At 36.4% G+C, this 21,125-nt stretch overlaps 1 protein-coding gene across 4 annotated transcripts in view; it reads right to left on the bottom strand.

The window, feature by feature from the left end:
* Positions 1 to 1,783: 1,783 nt before the first annotated feature.
* Positions 1,784 to 21,125, bottom strand: part of TTC3 (tetratricopeptide repeat domain 3) — a 61,055-nt gene continuing 41,713 nt past the window's right edge. For 3 of the 4 annotated variants that reach the window (XM_071753217.1, XM_071753234.1, XM_071753242.1), the window contains 18 exons: positions 20,854 to 20,900; positions 18,819 to 18,875; positions 17,023 to 17,099; positions 16,097 to 16,249; positions 14,842 to 15,736; positions 13,171 to 13,236; positions 12,388 to 12,537; positions 11,041 to 11,180; positions 9,418 to 9,486; positions 8,622 to 8,718; positions 7,538 to 7,638; positions 6,790 to 6,883; positions 6,115 to 6,198; positions 4,785 to 5,170; positions 4,181 to 4,301; positions 3,805 to 4,032; positions 3,514 to 3,606; positions 1,784 to 3,014 (listed from right to left, as the gene is read on the bottom strand). In XM_071753217.1, coding sequence (XP_071609318.1) covers positions 2,904 to 3,014; positions 3,514 to 3,606; positions 3,805 to 4,032; positions 4,181 to 4,301; positions 4,785 to 5,170; positions 6,115 to 6,198; positions 6,790 to 6,883; positions 7,538 to 7,638; positions 8,622 to 8,718; positions 9,418 to 9,486; positions 11,041 to 11,180; positions 12,388 to 12,537; positions 13,171 to 13,236; positions 14,842 to 15,736; positions 16,097 to 16,249; positions 17,023 to 17,099; positions 18,819 to 18,875; positions 20,854 to 20,900 — 2,969 coding nt within the window. In that variant the 3' untranslated portion in view covers positions 1,784 to 2,903. The remainder of the gene's footprint in view (positions 3,015 to 3,513; positions 3,607 to 3,804; positions 4,033 to 4,180; positions 4,302 to 4,784; positions 5,171 to 6,114; positions 6,199 to 6,789; positions 6,884 to 7,537; positions 7,639 to 8,621; positions 8,719 to 9,417; positions 9,487 to 11,040; positions 11,181 to 12,387; positions 12,538 to 13,170; positions 13,237 to 14,841; positions 15,737 to 16,096; positions 16,250 to 17,022; positions 17,100 to 18,818; positions 18,876 to 20,853; positions 20,901 to 21,125) is intronic. The other variant, XM_071753225.1, reaches the window with a different exon arrangement.

The following is a 21,125-nucleotide window of genomic DNA, read 5'->3' on the forward strand; positions in this document are numbered from 1 at the left end:
GTGAAATGAATAATAATATGAAATAACACCACATGTATTTTGGTCACACTGAGATGAGTCTGCACTGGAGGGATGCTTAGAACATAAGTTGTTGCTTTGCATGAGGTATTTCCCTCCCTTGCACAGGCTCTTTTCTAGATTAGAAAAATAATGTCCTTCTTTACTTTATGGTTGCCATTTTGTGTAAAACAGCACAGAAAAATATGACCAGTTAAGTTCTAGCTTGAGGAGGTACTTGCAGCATACCATCTTCCCTTTTCTAAGATGTCTACAGATGAGTTCCAATGTGAAAAAGAAATGCCAATGTCACCTGCCCAACAGCACCAGGCACAGCCCCTGCCCCTGGCAGACAATGCACAGTGGTGGAAAAACTGCATTAAAAACCTCGTGTCTTTAGGCTGGTTGTATGAACAACCATTCCAAGGGAGATTGGCCCAACAGTTTTTAATTAGTGGTGGGCTGATGTTGCCCTTGTTGAGCTTGAAATAAGAATTACATTCTTATCTTAAATAAGAATTCATTCTTATTATATACTGGGAAAGGGTTAAATTAAGGTAGTAAATTAAGATACATTAAAGTGCTTGTAACTGTACCTTTTAAAGAAATCATGCAGGGAAATTACTTCAGCAAGCAGTAACTTTACCAACACAAACATGCTGTAGGTTTTGATGTTAACAACCATAATTTCATATCCAGTTGTGTTTTCCATTTAATATTATGTGGGATGGAGGCAGGCTAAGTATATAAAGTGTTAAATAGGTAACAACCTGAAAAGACAGAATTAAGAAAACCGCCAAAATAATCTCCTTTACCTTTATCCAACAGTATTGTCACGCAGGAAAATACAATTCTAGGTTTGACCCTGGTTCTGTATCATCTGTGTTCTAAGAATAAACATCGGAAATGCTTATTTCAATGTCTTAAAACAGCCTGGGAGGGGGAGAGGGAGAGGGGGGGTGTAGATATTTACCAGAATGTAACACTTCTCCAAGTTCAGGAAATGGCACGGGCTGGTTTTTGTGTTTAGGGAAAGGCGTCTTGCTGCTCTAGGTGCTGTCACACGAGTGCCACCTGCTGCTCAGAGTAGCGCCCTCACCTCCCACCTTCAATCCTTACGGATGGGGCGAGATGGACTTCGTGTTCATGCAGCCCCAGCCCCAGCAGCCAGGCTGGATCAGCTCTTCCCCGCTCCCCGTGTAGTGAGGGGCCGGGGGATGGGGAGGAAAAGGGATGGCCGCTCCAAGGCTTCCTTTTGTAAAGCTGCGAGGGCACTGTTGCTGGAAATCACTCGAATCTTCCCAGCTCATGGGAGTTGGGGAAGAAAAAAAGAACACAGGCAAAAAACCCACCCTGGTTATTTAGGAACCTTGGGTTCTGTGCTGTGGGTATAGGAAATATATGATTAGGTGATAAGAAGCAGATGTAGGGAAGTATCAGTTCAATGCACAAAGAGCAAGCACTGTCTTACCACAGGCAGCTTGCCCTTACTCCCTGTGCTGTCCTATGCACAGAGATATCCATAGAGAGCATTATTCTCTTTGGAGAAGGATACAACTGCTCTGGAAAAGTCTCCTTGGAAAAGTCAATGCCAGAGGCTGCTTTTGTGAAAGGCTAGGAAGATGATATACACATATATACCCTCTGCTAAGAAAACAACCACAGCTGAAAAGGATGGAGCTGCTGTAATGCTGAACAGCAAGGTGCCTTAGCTTTGTAGCATTTAGTAGCTTACTCACCAGTAACTCAGACTTAGTAAAAATAATACACAAAAAGACACATCAGCTGCCGTAATAAGTTTATTTTTGATCTAAGCTCCTATTAATATACTGATTATTCACACTATAGTTTAAAACTTAAATTGGAAGATGCATACTTATTTGTGGAAATGATCCCTAGAATTAAGCTAGCTTAACCTCATAATCAATTTAATAGCAATTGTATCCAAACAACACCATATTCAGAGGGGTACCTGCTCCACACCAGGCATTCTGACTATTCAAGATTAATTTCACAGCCAAAAAGGTACCCTGGCAAATCCAGACTTTTAAAGCAGTAGGATAAAACCCTTCTTCCAGCTGTTTGTTTTCTGAACCTCATGCTGTTGATGAACATTCATGCACAGAACACAGATCCACTGTATTGCTTCACCAAAAATAATAATAATTCTGATTTGCACAAATCAGCTCTTCACTAACGAGGGAAATTCAAACTGTATTTCAAGATTTAAGAAATTAATCATAGCTTTCAAACTTGATACACAAACAGAAAGAAGAATCGCATGAACACTTAAAAATTCTTGCCTTAAAATATTACTAGAAGTCATTATTTAAAGGATTTGAATTATTAGCTATGGTTTTGTGCAGAGAAAAAAGCTGCAGTTGTATGAACTGCATTCATAATGATCACAACAAGCCTGACTTGAATCCTGTAGTGAAATTGCAATTGTTTATGCCAGAGGAATGTAATGTCTTGGTTCCAAGTTCTGCTACTCTACTCCAGATCACCTACTTTTTTGATACTAGAACTTATTTTCAGTGTGGTCTAAGCTCTAAGCAAAGACCTGCACTTAACAGGAATGACACTCCACTGTTTCAGCAAAACAGATACAACAATTTCAATATCCCTTAGGCAGTTCTGTGTGCTGCTGGCCTCTGGTCATCACACATTTAGGCCCCAACCAGGAAAAATTATGGATCTTGGGAGAATGATGACTTGATGCTGCCAGTGCCGAGCAGCACCAGCATCTTAAGGCTTTCTGCTAAGCGTTGTATACTGAATCAGTCTGAGTCCCACTACCATTTTCAATAAAACCAGGGCTCTGTCTCTAGGCATCATGTTTCTGTTCCTTATCACCATGGCTATGCAGCCACTTTGCATCTTATTTTAAGGTGTTAAAACAAAGTTTAGATGTGTTTGTTCCGTACAGGAAGCTCAGGAAATTCTTCAGGTAACAGAGCATGAACGCGGCACACAGGGCAGGTGCTTGATTGTTGTGTAATCCATTTTCTAATGCACTGCAAGAAGGGGAAGATGATGTTGAGGAAACCAAGTCTGGTACAGAGGCTCAAATATGTTAATAATAACAGGTAAGCACTTTACCATATGTTGTATGTTATTAACATCTGCAGATAGAAAATGTTCTCCAGTTTGGATGCTTTGCTGATCAATTTACATTTCCACTTACTCTACAGTAAACAGATCACGTAATGGGGAGAGGTCATGGCCAGAACTATCAAGTTATTCTAACATAATTCTGACTCTCTTACCATGTGAAGTTATACTTACAACTGCTATCACGTGGCAAATGCAGAGTTTATAGTGAGTTATTTTAGGTAATCTAAAACTGTAAACTTTCTGACACGGTAAGAGCGTGTATATAGCAAGTCTTGGTGTACAAAGCATGCAAAAGAAAACTGTGCTGTTTGTGGGTCAGAGGGGAGGGGGGGCTACTTTTTGAAAGGGGAACAAAAGGAGTAACTGAAGAGTTTGTTAATAAGGAACAAAAATCCTTACTATTCTGTGAAACAGATGCCCACATTCTAGTTCACAGGAGTCTGTGTTCAGCTCATCATCATAACATATTGCACAAGTTTCATCACTGGAGTCCTGTAAGTAAAATTGAAAATTAGCAACAACTAATCAGCAAATTCCAGAAAGTTAATATTACTAATTTTAACCAATTATACCTAAGCTTTTAACTGTACTGAAGAACAGTAAATTATTTTTTCCAACATGGCTTTGATTATTTGTTGTCTTAATAGAAATACATGGCAACCTTGCATTCACTGAAACAGGAGAACTTACTGTACTGTCCATTTTTTTCCATTTAGATTTAGGTACAGCTCCAACATTTCCCCACGGCTGGAGGTTTGGCCGAGGTGGATTTTTACTCGAGGCATTTTTATGTGCAGGTCTTGCCTTGGGTGGGCTGGGCACATTTTCTTCTGCAGGCACTTCCCGACTCTGAGTTCCTGTCTGCGCTGGTGAAGCAGAGGACACTGGCTGCACAGCTCTCCCTGTTGGAGTTGGTGCCTAGGCAGGTCATGGAAAAGAATTTTGAGCAAGCTCCTATTTCACACCTCAAAAGGAAAGTGCACTCTTTCCTGGAGTGTGCTGCCCTGTTTGCTCTGTCAGAGGTGCACAGTAGGAACGGCAGCACCTACATACACCGCCATAGTACCTTATTTTGCTGGTCCAGAATGAGGTCTGTGACTCTGCTCAGAATTTCATCTGAGCTCAAGCCTGACAATGTATTTCCATTTCTTCTGCATACATCTTTTATGAAGCAAATGAGGTCTGAACTGAAGGGACAAGACAAGACACAATTACTGACTGGCAACACTAGGGCTGTTCGCAGCATTAGAGAACACTGTAGCTTCCACGTTTGACTTGCAACAGTAGAGCCTTTAAAATACACAACAGTAGAACCTTTAAAATACACTAAACACTCAAATGGACTGGAGTAGCTGCTGCTTCCAATACCTCTTAATAAACTTGGATCTAACTAACTTACATATAGCTACCTTAATAGTAAAAAAATCCCAAACAATAAAATAAAGTTTCTACTTGCTGGTGGTTCTAATTAGGGAAAAACACAAGTCAACACCACAGGTCTGTTCCCTTAAGCAATGTCCCACAGAATGGAAGGGGCACAACTAATACTGATATTCTTGTGAAACAGAAGCTTCACAAGAAAAAAAGAAATCAGTTCTTTTTGTATTTTATTATGGGATATTCAGGCCTTCTGTTACCCAATGTAACATTACACACTTGAAAAGCCATACCTGCTATAGTTTGGAAATATACTTTGTAGATCCACAACAATGTTCTGAAATGCTTCTGGAATCATTTTGGAGTAATCTTGGTGGTTCTGGTTTGGCTGGACATTTTGAGCATGACTTCCAGAACCCCCTGAAGGGCCGGTTTCCGAAACATTATCAGAATGTGATCCTTCCAGAGGTGTGGGTTGTGTTTTCACTGGCCCACCACTTACAGAACAGGACTTAGAATCTGCATATCGTGGTTTAACTCTGGCCTGTGTATTAGATGAAACACCTGTTGGGCCTTGATCTTCAGGGTTTGAAAATGCAGAAAGTACATGAGGATATGCAGAAGCAGAAGAATACATGATGATGGCTGGATCACCAAATGGAGGTCTGCCTTGTTTTGCCTAGAAAATAAACAAATTTCACAGGAAAAATAGTGTCTAAAGTAAGCTTAGCACATCTCTTGAGCATTTGCAGCATTCAATATGACACATTTGGTCTGCTAAGGAACTGGAAGGTCTTCCCTATTTATCTTAATTTGCTTTACCTAGATGAAAATACTGCAAAAAAGGTGCTCTTTAATATGTAGTACATATAGACACACCAGACATTACTTGTTTGAAACAGGATTAAATAGGACAACACATATACAAACTGGTCCTTCAACAAATTGCTTTACTGAAGAACCACCGACTCATAGAATGGTTTGAGTTGGAAGGGACCTTAAAGATCATCCAGTTCCAACCCCACCTGAATGGGCGGGGACACCTCCCATTAGACCACGTTGCTCAAATGGTTGTTGGACAGCTGTAAGTTGTAAAGTAGAGCTTGAAATTGGTGGTAGAAAAAGAGCTGCCACCAATTTGAAAACTAAAAATTCACTGCTTTTAGCTGATTACACCACCAATATATAGTCCAGTGTATATTTTTCTTTTAAACAGAAACACGTGTCAACCACAGTCATCATCTTGAAAAACTCAGAGCTGACATGATCCAGGAAGACTTCTTTTTTGCACTAAAAACCGTTTTTCATAAATGGAAAGAACTCCTTAAAATAGGCTTAAAATAAGTGAAATATCAGTCCTAATTCAGAGAGAACATAAAGCATTTTAAACAGCTTAGGTCTTCTGAAAGACCAGAGAATGTGCTGCTCACTGTACTTCATCACTCTAATCTGCAGTCAACTTTTCCTTTTGAATATTATCTGGATGTATGGAGAGCCAGGTCACTTAGTATTCAAGACTAGATATTCAAGTTATTTATGTATATGTGCTGTAACAGACAGCCATGCTGATGCAAAGTTAAAGAACTTTAAAGAACAAACTGCTATCAAATAGAAGATACTTACTAAGACAAACTCCACACTTTCCACTTTAGTGAGGCAGTTCCGTTCACCATTTTTCACCATCTGAATTTTTTCTTCATACTCGGCCTGCAGAATGAAAAATTGAATATTAACCAAAGATCTTTATTGAAGATGGCATTAATGCTGCTGCCTTTTTCTTTTTTTTTTTTTTTCTTTTTCAAAACACCAAAAATACCAGGCCTTTCAAATGGAGACATAAAGCTATCATTTGCTACACTAACATAAATCAGTATTTAAGTACTTGTGTTGAGTCTTGAAGGACTTTGGGGAATCCTTTCTAGTTCTTAAAACTCAGCCCAGATATTCTACATCTAAACTCCTTGCAGAGAGTTGTCTGTTGTTTTTTAGAGTAGCTGCATGGATTCCTAAAATTCAATAAATACAAGAGCCTAGACTTGTTAATGTGGAATCCAGTTTTGAATAAAATGTATAAAGGACAGATTGTTGCCTTTATAAAACTGAAGATATTATTTGTAACTTCATTATACTTAAATTATTTGGATTTAATATAGATCTTTCCTTTTGTAATTAATGCAGTTCAGGGTTTGGAATACAATTCTTGTTTTTAAAAATTAATGCAAAATTATTTAAGGTTTTTATTTCTGTTTTAATTTCCAAAGTTCAACTTAAAGCTTGTTAAGATAAATTAAAGCTTACCTCTACTTTTCCCAGGTGTTCCTTTACTTTTGAAAGAAATCTTTCACAAAAATCAATATTGGACTTCAACGAAGCTGCTGCTGAAGATGAGCTGCTGCAGTATTCAAGATTCTGAGTTAAAACTCCAATATTGCTATTATTTTTACTTAAGACCAATGGGTTTAGTACAACAGTTCCCTCCCCTACCAACTAAATCACAGTTAAAAGACTACAAGCAATCTTGAAGTTAGAATTAGTTAAATTACTGGTACTTAGATCCTATCCAATCTTAGAAGTGGACTCCTCAAACATAAATTCGTATTTTGCTGCAGCGTGAAAACAGGGAAAGGGAACATGGCACAAGCTTTAAAACAGATAACAACAAGAACCAAGTAGGTTCCATCTAAGGAAGGAAAAAACATCGTTGCATGCCCAGGAGTTTTGTTTGCAACCTTTTCTATTTACACTGCAGCCCCTTCCCAGTAATACTGTGCAGGAATAACTGGGATGCCCCCAGCAGCCTCATCTTCCCCAGCCTAGAGTAAACCAAGAAGCTTTCTCCTGGTTTAGTATCACACATCTTTGTCATTTAAGACTAAGAAGAAATTCAGCTTCAGGAACACTGCATTTAACTATTATGCTTCTACACACATTCCAGGTTAGCACTGTTATGCACAAAAGTGACTTCTCTACTAAATGACCACAGTTAAACATCCAGTAGTTACTTGCACCAAGTAGTACTGAAATCTCTGTTGGAAACTCTCCATACCTGCTCAACGACTTCAACATCTTGAGATTTGCTTCTGCACTGGCAACTAAACCATTTATCTTGCATATTTCAGTTTCCTTCCAGTTTTTGAGTACAGATATCTGTAACAAAGCAACATTATGGGGGAAAAAAAGTGCAGGAAAAGCATTGCTGCAGCACAAGGAATAAAACCTCAGAGTAGATTTTAAGCATCTGAAACAACAGTTGAGTGATATTGAGGACAACACAGTTCATATGTTAAGGAATTTAAGGGGAGTTAACAGCCCTGGCAGGCCTTGGATGAAAAGGCTACAATTGCTTCAACTGGTAGCCGAAAGCATCCATAAATTTTCCATTTGCAAGTCATTCTGTATACATTTATCTACATATACATACACACACACACACATACACTAAAGTAAGTGTTGAAGGCAGCCACTTAAATACTGCATGGATGAAGACTAATGTGGACCAGCAGTCTTATCTTTTTATAAAACCCTTTTGCTGCACAAAAGACAGCCTTCAAGCCCCTCTGAAGAAGGGAGAATTGTTCAGGATATTTGAAGCATTTCCAGTTTAAAACATACTGGTTGAGAAAATAAAACCTTGATATTTAACACTGCTCTCCTCGTTCAAGTGAAATTCCCATGCCAGATGTAGCATTTTGATTCTACTTGACGAAGAAGTAGCTAATTATCCACTATCCATTACATAATATGACAAGGAATTTTTTATGTTCCTGTGGTTTATTCTTACTAATTGAATCATTTCACAAGAAGGATAAATATGAAACTGAATTACAAGTTGAATTTTAAGCCAATACTACATGCCCCACATTCTGTGCACTTTTTGCATCATTACAATGATGATTATTAGTTAGCTAATATGCCTTAGCAATCTGCAAGTTTTTTATGGTAACATAATGAACAGCACTTGTTAAAATTTATTAAAACTTGATATATGTTTATGAAAAGTTTTAGATACTATTTAAGACATAAACTGCTACATAAGACTCCACCAGTTCGATATTTTCCCCCACCTACTATCAGTGCAAACAATCCAAGTTTTAGCAAAAGCAAGTTTTTAAGATTTTTTTTGTTCATACCTCTGCTTCAACAGCTCTTTTCACACACTGTTGGAAGTCATCTTGACTCTTTTTTATAAGCTCTTCCAATTTTACTTTATCATTAGCGAATTTATTACTGTGAAATAAAAAGAAGTTAAATATTTGAGTAATATTTACAATGGAGTAGCATTTAAAATATGGCATTTTATGAGTTTTCTACAGCTATTCACTATACTTTAGAACCACACATCTCCAATTACATTGTACAGCTTCAGGTACAGTATGATACTTGTGCAGCCACACTGCTGGGCCCATAGTCATGATGTTGGATTTCTTAACCATATTTCACTTTGCAACCTATAAAGTTTGTAGAAGTTATATTACAGTAGTTATGCAGCTATTACTGTTCTGAGCCTGATCACATTGATAAAGAATGTATATTTATAAGTAAAACCTTGACTTTATAGTATGTGCAAATGAGTTAGCAAATATTTAGATAACCTCAGGTTATGTAGATTTAGATCTATAAGCACGTGAAGATTCAAAGCCATATACAATATTTCAGTACATTTGTACCACACCCAACTTATAACATGTTCTGTAACACAGTATTGCATAATCAAGGGAAAGGTAGGCAAGCATTTTGAAATTAAAGACTTCTATTATTCTAAAGTTCTAAAAGAAAATAATATTTACTTATGTATTAACTGAGAATAAACAGATACACATTAAAGTGCTCACTTTTCTAAGCTTTCACACGGAGTGAAGCAGAAAACTCCGATAATAACAAGTTAGTGAAAAATTTCAATATTGCTGAAAGGTACAAGAGTTTTACCTGGTCTCAAGATAGGTATTTAAATATGCATTATACTGCTTTTCCTTCTCATCGATGGTCTTTGAGTACCTAGAGTAATCAAACATCTTTAAAGCTTGTTCTGAAAAATATTCATTAGCAAATACATAACATGTTCTTCTGTAACCAGTTACATCTATGCAGCAGTGACTATCCATAGGTTTTAAATGCTGGTTAATAACAAAAATGCATTGAAATGTACTCCTAAATTAAACAGTAACTAATTTGAAAGCAGGTCAATGATCTTCAAAGGAGATTGGGCCCAACCTACTCAGACTAAAGATAATACAACAACATTCAAGTGAAGCAGTCTTCTCAGGTCTGCAAACTGAGAACATCAAAGATACAATAGCAAATGCCAAATTTTAATAGAAATTTTAGTGCTAAAGAAGTCAATTTCATTGGTTATCTAGAAGCTACTTTAAATGTTTACCTTGCAAAAAAATCAAAATACAAAAGCAGACATGTATTCATTTCAACCCATTACTGCAATAAAACAACTAAGCTGGTTACACAGTCAGTGATAAGGATGCTGAAAGATTTCTGAAGTCTTTGAAATGTTTGGGGAAAAGTTTCTGCTAAAACTTCATCAAATGACACACAATTTACTTTTCAGTACAACAGTGATGTGATCTCATGGATACTTCTTGACTATGGCAGCAGCTGTCTGGAGCTGGTTCTGTCACAGCCAGGAGAGCTCATTGCCAAGGGAACAGCCAAGGTCATGACAGAGGCTCATGACAGGATTCATACATTTGGATGCTTGGTTAAATTTCCAAGCTAGGCCCTGCAGATCTCTGTTAATGATAGGTTAAAAAAAAAACTACAACCAACCCCATAACAGACATATGCAGTTATGTGGTTCTTGCAGGTTTACTTGAATCTGAAAAATGAGAAACAGAATTGGAAAAGGAAGAAACATGCATCCTTGTATGGCCTTCAGACAGGCTATGTGGCAGGAACAAATACATGGAAAAAAATTTTTGTATGTGTATATAACAGTAAATACATTCCCCCCACTCTACTGAAGTCTACTTTGTATCATGTAGACATTATATGGTGAGTCTTCTCTTCATTTCCTGCCTAAATGTCTTACTTGTATATTAAGCTGTGGGTTTACAGCTATTTCATAGCCAGTACAAAGTGGAGTATTTGGGGTCCATCAGTAACTGATGCAGCCCCTTGTTTGGTTATGTTTATTATACAACAGAACAAAGAAAAATAAAAATAGAAACTAAAATTTAAAGCTAATCATAATGCTGAGGAAGCAATGGTAACTCATGAAGTAGGAAATTGAAAAAGCCATGCAGATCTAAAGGATTCAGGAAAAGGTGGGAAGATCTTAAGTGACCAAGGAGCAGTGTTTGTTAATTAATAGTAGCTACATAAAACTTCACTTAACAGCAGCTCTTATCTATGAATTGCATTTAACTCACTTTAGAATGACATAATCAGGGCAACAGGTTTCACAGTTTTCACTCCGCATATATAATAGAATCAACAGATACTAAAGCTTACCATGGTCTATCAGAAATAACTATGACTTACTCCTACTGAAAAAAAACAAAGGGAAAAGTAATGTAAATCTGTATTTAAAATTAGTACCTATCATTGGTATCTGTATGCTTTTTAGCTGTGTTCCTTAGTGCTTTTAAGCTCTGCTGATTTTCTTTTTTCTCCTGTTGCCATTTTTTCACTTGCATTTCTAAGTCTTGATGAAACCAATCCAGCTCATTCTTTGATACCTAAAAGCAGAAAATAAGAAGACATTACTTCTGATAACAACGTTTTATTCAAATGCAAGTTCAAGCAGATTGCTGACACTTATGCAATAAGTTCACATAAAAACTAAGCCATTGAACATTACAGCAACAGGGTTTTACTAGTACTTTATTTACTGTTAGTTCAGGTGTTTAGCAAGGGCAACCTGCTCATAAATGCTTTCCTGCAATGACCTACACACCTCATTTACATGGTTGGCTTTAGAATACTTGCAACCCTGTTTTGCAGTCAGCCATAAGAAACCCAGGTCCACAGTGTTACATAAAAACATATACTGAAAACCAACTCAGAGAAAGCAGAAACCCAAACAACTGGGAAATCACAATTCATAACAGAGCAAGACAGCAGTGAACTTAAGGCTTCCATAGATGTAAAAAAAAATCAAACAACAAAGTAGCACCAATGCACCACTGGGAAATACAGAGAGTATTTTTTTAAGTATTTCCTACAATGCCTGTGGACAAGTTCATCCACCTTCCATATAGCCATGTGTTTAGCTCAAAACTCAGCTCTCATTTTAACCAAATATTCATAAACAGATGTGAAACTCTATCATGCCTCATAGGAAAGTCTGCCAACCCACTCAGACAGGCATAAAGTTAGAACTCAGGGACTCCCGAGCTGTAGTACATAAATTTACTCCAGTGCACCATTAAAAGAAAAAAAGAAAAAAAAAACCCACAACAAAACCCCCAAAACTTTAAAGAGAGATTGAAAGACAGGCCCCCTTTTATGAAAGATTAAAGAGAAGGTATGGGGAAAGATGGCTTTGGTCTAGTCTGAATTGCTTTTTTAAATAGAGAAATTCCTTTTTATGCAGACAAATGTGCAGCCTGTTTCATCTAAAGCTTTAACTACAAAATGAATCCAGTCAAAGTCACAATAGGCTGACAGTGTTATTTGGAGCCTACTCTCTTGCTCCCAGCCATTTTCAAGGAAATAAAGCCTGTTGGCAAACCCAACAAATCAAGGGAAGATGTAATGTAGTGCTTTTTTGTTCTTGGGATGAACCAAAATCAATGCGGGTCCACTAGATGGAGACAACCAATACCCCGTGTTTAAGGGTGCTCAGAGGAAGATAACACAAAGATTGTGAGGTGTGCTGAGCTAGACTGCACAACAATGAGAACTAGCAGCCAAGAGTCAAAAAACTGTGGATAAAAATATTACCTTAGTCTCTTCAACACTTTTTTTTAGGAGCTCTTTTAAAGCACTGATTTCCTCCGAGCTCCGGGTTTGCAACAGTTCATATTTTTCCTGTGCTTCTTTAAATTGTTCTCTTAACACCTGATGCTCTTTTTCCACACGCAGAATATCTCCCTGAAAATAAAAATTACAAAAAAAAAAAAAAAAAAAAAAAAAAATTACCATAAAAAAACAACAAAAAATCCAAACAAACAACCAAAAAAACCAATCTAATATATCTATTGCTAATTTTACTGTACACAACTCAATCCAGGTTAGGAAAGGAACGTTCATGCCTGACCATGAATGGAATATGATGACTTCAAAGGCCATGTTTTGTCACTTCAATCTCCTTGTACAGACTACCATTAGCCTCAGCCTGAGCTGGCCTATATACCCAAAGGGAGTATTTAAATCAAATCAAGATTTTTGAAGAGGAAACATTAAATTTCCCTAAGTCATACTCTGATATCTGAATAGCTATAGAACAAAGGTCCAAAACCTCCTTAAGGTGGGCATATGTGAAGTTTCCAAGAACATCATCACAGAATACAGAAAATAGGACGTAGGAGGGAGAACCCAAAAAACCCAAACCCAAACAGAAAAACCTAAAACCAAACCACAAGGCACACAGACACTACCAAACAAACCACAATACAACCATCTGTTCAATGTAATTTTAAGAGAACCTTTATCTTTTCAGTAAGTTTTTGGGCATTGTTTTAATCTTCTTCATGAGAAATAGAAACAAATATGCAGGTAACTTACTTGTTGAATTTCAAATGGATGAAAAGGCAAGGTATTATTTTCCTTATCAGCTACTTCACAATTTACCTAGAACACAAAGAATCATTAGTTGATTTAAAAGCTTTCCAGTTCACACAAGCAACAATTATGTTAAGCTCTATTTTGGAGTTTCTGAACCTAATCTATAATTCTACAAATCCAACTACCTTACGAAGTAGGTCTATCTGCAGTGTCAAAAGAAATTATGCAAGTATTCCTGAATTGTGATTTTGTGTTCTTTCCCTAATTTAATTGACTATGCAGCATTTATATTGAGTTCTCAGAGCCTTTAAACACAACTATGCTCTGAAAGTCTGAACATTTAAGACTTGCAAAACCAGTATCTGACAGCTCACTGAGGAGCTGTGTTTTCTGGCTCCTCCTAAACTCAAGATCTACTGGATAAGTGCCTCTACTTAGAAGAGGCCAGACTCAAGGACCCTCAAAGTTCCTGCATGTTTTCTTCTTATACCACCCACAAAGGATTTACTGAAAGAACTGATTTAAAATCTAATCATGCAACATATTAAAGATCAAGTTTGTGATGCTGTTTTTATACGCAATTAAATACCAGTTAGATAATGTTACATGCCTTGCACAACCACCTTTCTGAGAACAAAAGAGTTATCAGTTGCCCAGTGATCTTTTGATCTCTGCTGACCAGAATTCAATACATTGAAAACTGCTGCCTCATCTGTTATCTCTTTGTTGCATGTGTTCAAGAACCAAACAGAAACCCCATTTTAAAAGCTCAGTCAGTCAGACAAGCAAAAAAATTCATCTCCCAAGACTGTGAAGAGAAGTTCTCCACACAAAACAAGGTTGAAAACAACAGGCTGACATCTTCCTAATGCATAAAGCAACAACAAAGAGAAGGTTACTTATCTCACAGCTATAAACAGCTATTCCTCCCAAATGAAGATGAGGAACTCATCCCCAGCAGTCGCTCTAGCATGTCTGATAATGTCCCATAAACACATGTGAAACTGTCATATTCATAACTCCAAAAATCTAGCACCTTAATCCATTTTTTTTTTTTCTGTAAAAAATGTGGATGTGACCATGGTCGACCTCTGTTCCTTTAACAGTGGTTTCAGAAGTGGTGTACACTGGTATTACTCTGGGGTACAATTTAAGAGTGAATGCTCTAGACCTCCTTATGTTCCACTGCATGCCTTGTCCCTTTCCATGTGTTCAATGCTTTCTCTGCCTTAAACTCTAAAGCCAACAAAGCCAAGTTTAAACTGATGGGCTCCAGTTCCCTCCTTTGATCCTGGGCCAAAGGATGTGTGAAAATTTCAATTCAGAACAAAATTCAGTGATCATCTCTTTAAAGACTACGTATGGGAAATATGAGTAGCTATAGAAAGCATCAGCAACTTAAACTGCAAGTCCTAAGGAACTTCCTGGTCTGATTAACACCTCAGTAACTTCCAGCTTGGGGCCCTTTTCTGGGAGATAAGTACTAGAGAATGCTACTTTTGAGATCCTTTACATTTAGGTGGCCAGAAGTATCACTTGACTACTTGCTCTTGAAACTCTATACAATTCATGAAGAAATAATTCCAAAAAGGAGTTGGTACTTTGCAGTGTCCAGCACTGTCATTTATCGTTCAAAAGCTCTCAAATAATGATTTTATTTTTATTTCTTACCTGAACAGCTATCATCCTTGTATGAGGACTGTTTTTTATACCTCCACTTTGTTTTTCTGTCTTAATAACCTGTATACCACAGTCACAGTCCTTTTTACTATTTGCAACAGCAAAATTGTCTTCATAAAACGCATTATCCAAGTTCTTCATTTGGCACTGAGGGTCTTCATATGTTTGTATTTCAATCGGTATAGAGCTCTTTAAGATGTATTTTCTGTCTGAAATTACTGATTCATCATCACCCTGAAGAGCTACATCATCAGTGTAAATATAAGTAGGTTTCTCAGCAACATCTGGCACGAGAGACTTTGGAGAAAGCATTGGCAATATTCTTTCATATTCACAATCCTGGAAAGTTTGAGGCAAAAATATACCAGGATTTTTAGAAACAGAGCACTGAACTAAAAGGTCTGAAAACGGTGATGTATTTTCAATGTTATCAATATTCTGACTATGCAAAGAACGTACTGATATACATGAAGCAGGAAAAGCACAGGGCAAGTATTTTTGGGTCTCATAACTTGCTGCTCCTAGGTTATGAGATGGTGACACATGGATAGGATAAAGCCATGGCTGGAATTCCTTAGCATTTGGATTTAGCTGTGGCTTGTCCTGGAAAGAATTTTCTTGCATATCACAGCCTAGGTAATTTTCTTCTTCATTATCCCCAGTCTCATTTCTGTTTGTATTTTCTCTCATAACAATTTCATGCTTTCTTAAGGCAATAAGATCATCCACCATAATAAAACGAAAGGATTTCAGAAGAAAATATTTCAGACCACCTTCATCTTCTACAATTTTTCGAGTTTCTTCAGGGAAATGTTCAAATTCCCCAACTAGTAATTTATTATTTATTTCCATAGGGCCATGTTCTTCCAAGATTTGAGAGAAATATCTTAAAAGACAAAAAAAGTTGTTATTATTTATCAAAGTTTTCCCATGTAATTCTCAAATCATCTCTCACAAGCTGTATTTTCACAATAATACTTAAAAATTAAGAACCTCTAGAATTATTGAAGAGCAGCCATATGGAAGATCGTGCTCTAGCCAAGCATAAAAACTTTCCATAATACTCATTTGTCCATGTCTTAGCAAAACCATGCAATTATTCAAAGCATTAGCACAGACCTTTATGTACATGCCTACATATACCAGACCACCAGGACTCTAATTCAAGACTTAATACAAAATGTTATAGAAATTATAAAGTAATATTAAACCCTTTGAACAGCTAATAATAGAAATGTATACATACTCATATAAGATCTCACAGGTTTGGTCTGGGTTATTTTCCAAAAGTCTTTGATAATTGCTACTATTTGAAAGGTTAGAGAGAGCCTCAAATTCATCTAGTTGCTCTCGCAGATATTCTGGGATTCGAAACTGTTCATTGGGATTTGTGAAATCTCTAGCATTAAAAAAAAAAAAAACAAACAGAAGAAAAAAGCTAATAAATACAGAAGAAAAAAGTACATAGTGCATATGAATAATAATTCTTGTTCCTGAAAATCATTTTAGTTTTCATATATATTTTAAACAGTATGCTACATAGTACTAAAAACATACCTTAACAATTAACTTTTTTCTAACAAGCAGAATAAACACAGTCCTCAAAATACTTTAACTGCTACAAACTTAAGTGACCTATCACTAGCTACAACATTAAGGTCTATCCCTTGCACAGCAGCTTCACATCCATAAGGAAGAACAAAACTAGTCTCAGAATACAAAAGTTAGATTCCTGATTAAAACACATATTCTAAGCAATGCACTACAGATTATCTCAATTTCACATCACAACCTGCTTGATATGGAGTGGATGGCAAAGTTCAGTTGTGACTGGTAAGAGTATGAACAAATTAATCAGCTAATTTCTTCCTGCATTAAAATTGAACATGAATCAAGTGAGATCTAACTTGAAAAAACAGCTTCTGGCCTAGATGATGCATTGGACTGCAGCCTGGCAAATATTTGGTTACTTCCTACACTGTTAGGAACTTTAAAATTCTAATACCCCACACACCTCTCCTGGAAGCAGAGAAACTATGGCTCTATAGAAGCTCATAGCAGAAACACTTAGAAGTTAACCCAGACTTGGTGTTTCTAAGAGTGTCTTCTCCAGTACCTGCAAAGCACTTTGGAGTTTAGGCAATAAAAGCAAAGATGCATGATGGCACTTACAAAGTATTTTCTTCTATAAATATCTTTTCTTCTTCTTGTGGTGCTGTACTAACTCCACTGGATAATACTAAAATAGACTAATTAAAAACAGATTGTTATTTTTTCATCTCATGAAAGGATATTCAAAAAGGTCCACTGTAAAAACTGTAAGCATCTTGTTAGCACTGAACCTTGGTATATGAAAAAACAAGCAACATGATAGCTTCACTTTAAAATGTTTGTATAAATTCCTTCCACTGGGTTGTGCTTCAGCTACCTTTTAAGGAACCTATTCTGTTACACTTGAGAGCCTTTCAGCTTTAATAATTTTACTACAAAGTAAGTCTAAGTTATCCCTAATTCCCCACTGTTTTAATATGACACCTGCTGTTCTTATTTTCACCTTTACAAATCAAAGAATCATCAGAGTTGGAAGGAACCTCTAGATATCATCTAGTCCAACCTCTCAAATGAAATACAAATCCACAGAGAGTGGCCTGAAGTTTGGAGTGAGGGAAGAATCTGAAGCGCTGGAAATGCCTTGAGATTTTGCTTTGTGCTGGAAAAACACAACCCAGTGAAAGACCCATTCACCATCTGCAGCCTTAACTATGGATCCCTTTTTCATTATACAGTTAACATATATATGATGTTAATATTAATGTATACAGTTGAATAATGAATCTGACATTCATTATTTTCTTGTATATCCAACTATGAGCCACACAGCAGCACCGATAGGAAGAAGGCAATAGGCCTGAGTGGGTACTTAATTTGGCACTTAGGATCAACTCCCTCCCTGAAATTGCAGATAATTTCAATTTTAATGTGTTCTGCTCTCATATTTTGATTCTATGACATCTTTAACATTCCCATTTCAAACATTGTTTTTATAGAGTTTGGATACTCCATTTTGTAAAACTTTCTTCAATTTGCAGATTGCAAAAATAAATAAAACCAAAAAAACCCCAAACAAAACAGTTCAGTTTGAGCTTCTGTGAACTGAGTAATAACTCCTCTGCTGGTGAAAACAAGCAGAGATACACGGACTTTAAGCTATATGAAAATTTTCAGTTTTGGACTCTGCTTTAAAGTTATTGGGTTAATTTTGTGAATTCAGCAAAAAAAATGAGCTTTGCACATTCGCAGACAGAATGTTTTAGTTGTCTTTTAATTTTTATTATCTCATAGCTTTAGAAAGACACAGACTTGTATAAATGCATCCAAGTCAGAAAAAGAGAAACCTGCAATAAATGGAAGGCTTGCATCTTCAATCACTGAAATGCCCGTAAAAATAACAAGAAAATACAGTTAAAGATAATTTCAGATCTACTCCATGAAATGTAAGGACAAATTTTTTTTCTCAAAATGACTGGTAAAGTATCCTTCTCCAAATTTGGTAATTGTCAGTACACAAAAATAGAGCAATAAAGTACTAAGTACACAGGACAGTCAGTGTACTCTATTCACAAGTTTTGGGGTTTTTTTAATTTTCCCATGTGGGAAACTAAGATCAAAACAGTCATTCACAATGAAGACAGTGAATAAACTGAACATACTGCTATACAGTCAGAGCCAAAGTTATTAATGAACAACTTTTCTTTTTTTCAAGTTTAGAAATAGATTTTATACCATCAAATTCAAATGTTAACAAAACAAAACTGTAGTGAGTCTTAACAGCATTATTTATTGCTTCAGCAAAAACTACCTCAAAAATTAGTCTCCACAGGTAAATTTAGGAAAACAGCCTCTACACATCTGAACACTGGGAATTACAAAAAAACCTGTTTGTAGTAAGCAGCTAAAAAGTTACTGACCTTAGGGTCTTTCGAGTTCTTCTTCCTGTTTTTGTTTTTAACTTTGATACCGTTAGTCTAAAATAGAAAAAAACAGTCCCTGTTTTTTTAATTACAGTAAAAGTATGATGCATTTCCAAAACCAATATGTAAATTAAAAAAAAAAATATTTCTTATAAAAATTCTCATCCTGGTTTGACCAGCAAGATTTACGAGGCTAAGCATGCCATCTTCCCACTTCACTGCCCAGATGGAAAACACAAAAAGAAACAAGAGCTTTCATGGCTTGATCCATTTTCTGCCTTTCTATAATTTTCTTCTTTAGACACATAGAACACTGATTCTAAAACCTAAAATATTCTACCATTTTAATATGCCAGATGCTTATTCATTACTTATAGCTCCAATTGCAAATTTAAGCAGCTGTGACATCCCACAAAGCACAGAAGCAAAACTACACTGTCAAATGTTCCGGTCACTTCAATTTTCTAAGATACGTAATGATGAAAGAATTGTGATGACAGATTAACATAACTTTACTAAGAGTAACTTACTAAGAGGATTTTTAAGATTTTAGGATATAAGTAACACTGAAATAGTAGTTTTAGTGTAATGGCTTTCATTTCATTCTTGGATTTCCAATTCATGGAATGAAAAAGCAAATTATTTCACATATTATTAAGATGTATATTAACTGAAGATTTATTCTGTATCCAAAGTAAAACTTAGTTTTGTACAGGTAAATCTAACTCCAGGCTAGAATAATTTAAAATGAGACTACCTCAAACAATAAGTAACGGAGTACATAGTGTGTTTTAGCCAATTAGCATGGATCTTAACTGACATACTAATGAAAAAGTGATTATAGGTTGTATTTGAGAAGTACCTATAAACTGTAATGAACAAATGCAAAATTCTTTTTTGAAAAAAATTTACTTTGCTTATTAGCAGAACAAGCATCAAATTCCCAGCTTTACAATTTAATGACATCTGAAGCTGGGTTGTACAACCTTCCCATTTGTTGCTCTGGACTGGAGCATATAATACATTTGGACACCATACAGTTAGTGTCCAAAATCATGCAGATTCAACTTAAGCATACTAAGGGAGGAGTTAAGCTTCAAGTTCAGCTGTCATGGCAAATATGCAGACCCAGCATTTAGTAAGAGTCTCTCTGTTTGGAAATCCTGCACCTTTTTTCTTAAGTTTGTTTTCTCTACCTGAAGGAGGTGATACAACAGATCATTGTACCTGTGATGGAATATGCTGGAATATGTTCCTGATTTATTTTGGTTTTAAATAAAAAGGGGGCAACTGCCCTAGGTAAGATGAAATTATATGTAAACGCGTTAAATTGTAAGGAAAAAAAACCCATGTTCCTGTTTCTATGTAAAACATGTTTAAGGTGCCTTTTAAGTTCTAGAGAGTTGCGAGGTGTTAAGGAACTTTTAGCATATGGGAAAAGATGCCTGAAGAAGACAGAAGAGCCCTAGCAACAAGCCACACATGCGCAGAGTGCTTCAAAGAAGATTCGAGAGGGACGAGGAAGACAGAGTATATAAGGAAAGAACTGGACTTCAGTGGGCGCGGCAGGAGGCGGAGCGGGGACTCCCCTGTCGTCCAGCGCTGGGTATCTTGCCTAAACCTTGTTTTATTGTTGTAATTAATAAAAATTATTATTCGGTTACACTGGCTGAGAGAGCTTCAAATTTATTACATACCCTCATCCACTTTCACTACAACTTCCTCATCTGCATTCTTTGAAACATTCATCATCTACAAGGTGCCTTTTAGGTTTATGTTTTAACTAAGGAGAAAGACTAAGATCAGTATTTCACTGACAGAAGTATAAGAAAAACAGTATGCAGTCTTCAAATGCCTTAAGAAGGGGGAGTGCAGGGAGATGACAGAACAAAAGACTCAAATCTCTAATCAGGTCTGAAGGACAAGGATGTAAGAAAACTTGAGCTGCACATCTCTATTCACTTTTATACATTTTTAAAACACCACACATTTGGTTTTGAGCTTATACCAAGTAGTCATTAAGGTCACTTACCGATATATTTTCATTTCCCTGCTTCTTCAATACGATGCTAGGATCATCTATTGAAAGGGAGCAAAGATTAATTTGTAAACAGAAGTAATATTTTATGTAATTTACAACTGTGAGCTATGAAATTGCTGTAAAAATTATAACAATCCTTGATCAAATACACCAAAGCATCTCAAAGATTTGTATGTTTAAACTGAAAGATAACACTGACTGGACATCATACATGCAAAAAAGTAAACATGCCTGCCAGTTGTAGCACATGAAACAAAACAGCA

Source organism: Heliangelus exortis, chromosome 1 (genome assembly GCF_036169615.1).
Source record: "Heliangelus exortis chromosome 1, bHelExo1.hap1, whole genome shotgun sequence".
Taxonomy (NCBI): Eukaryota; Metazoa; Chordata; class Aves; order Apodiformes; family Trochilidae; genus Heliangelus; species Heliangelus exortis.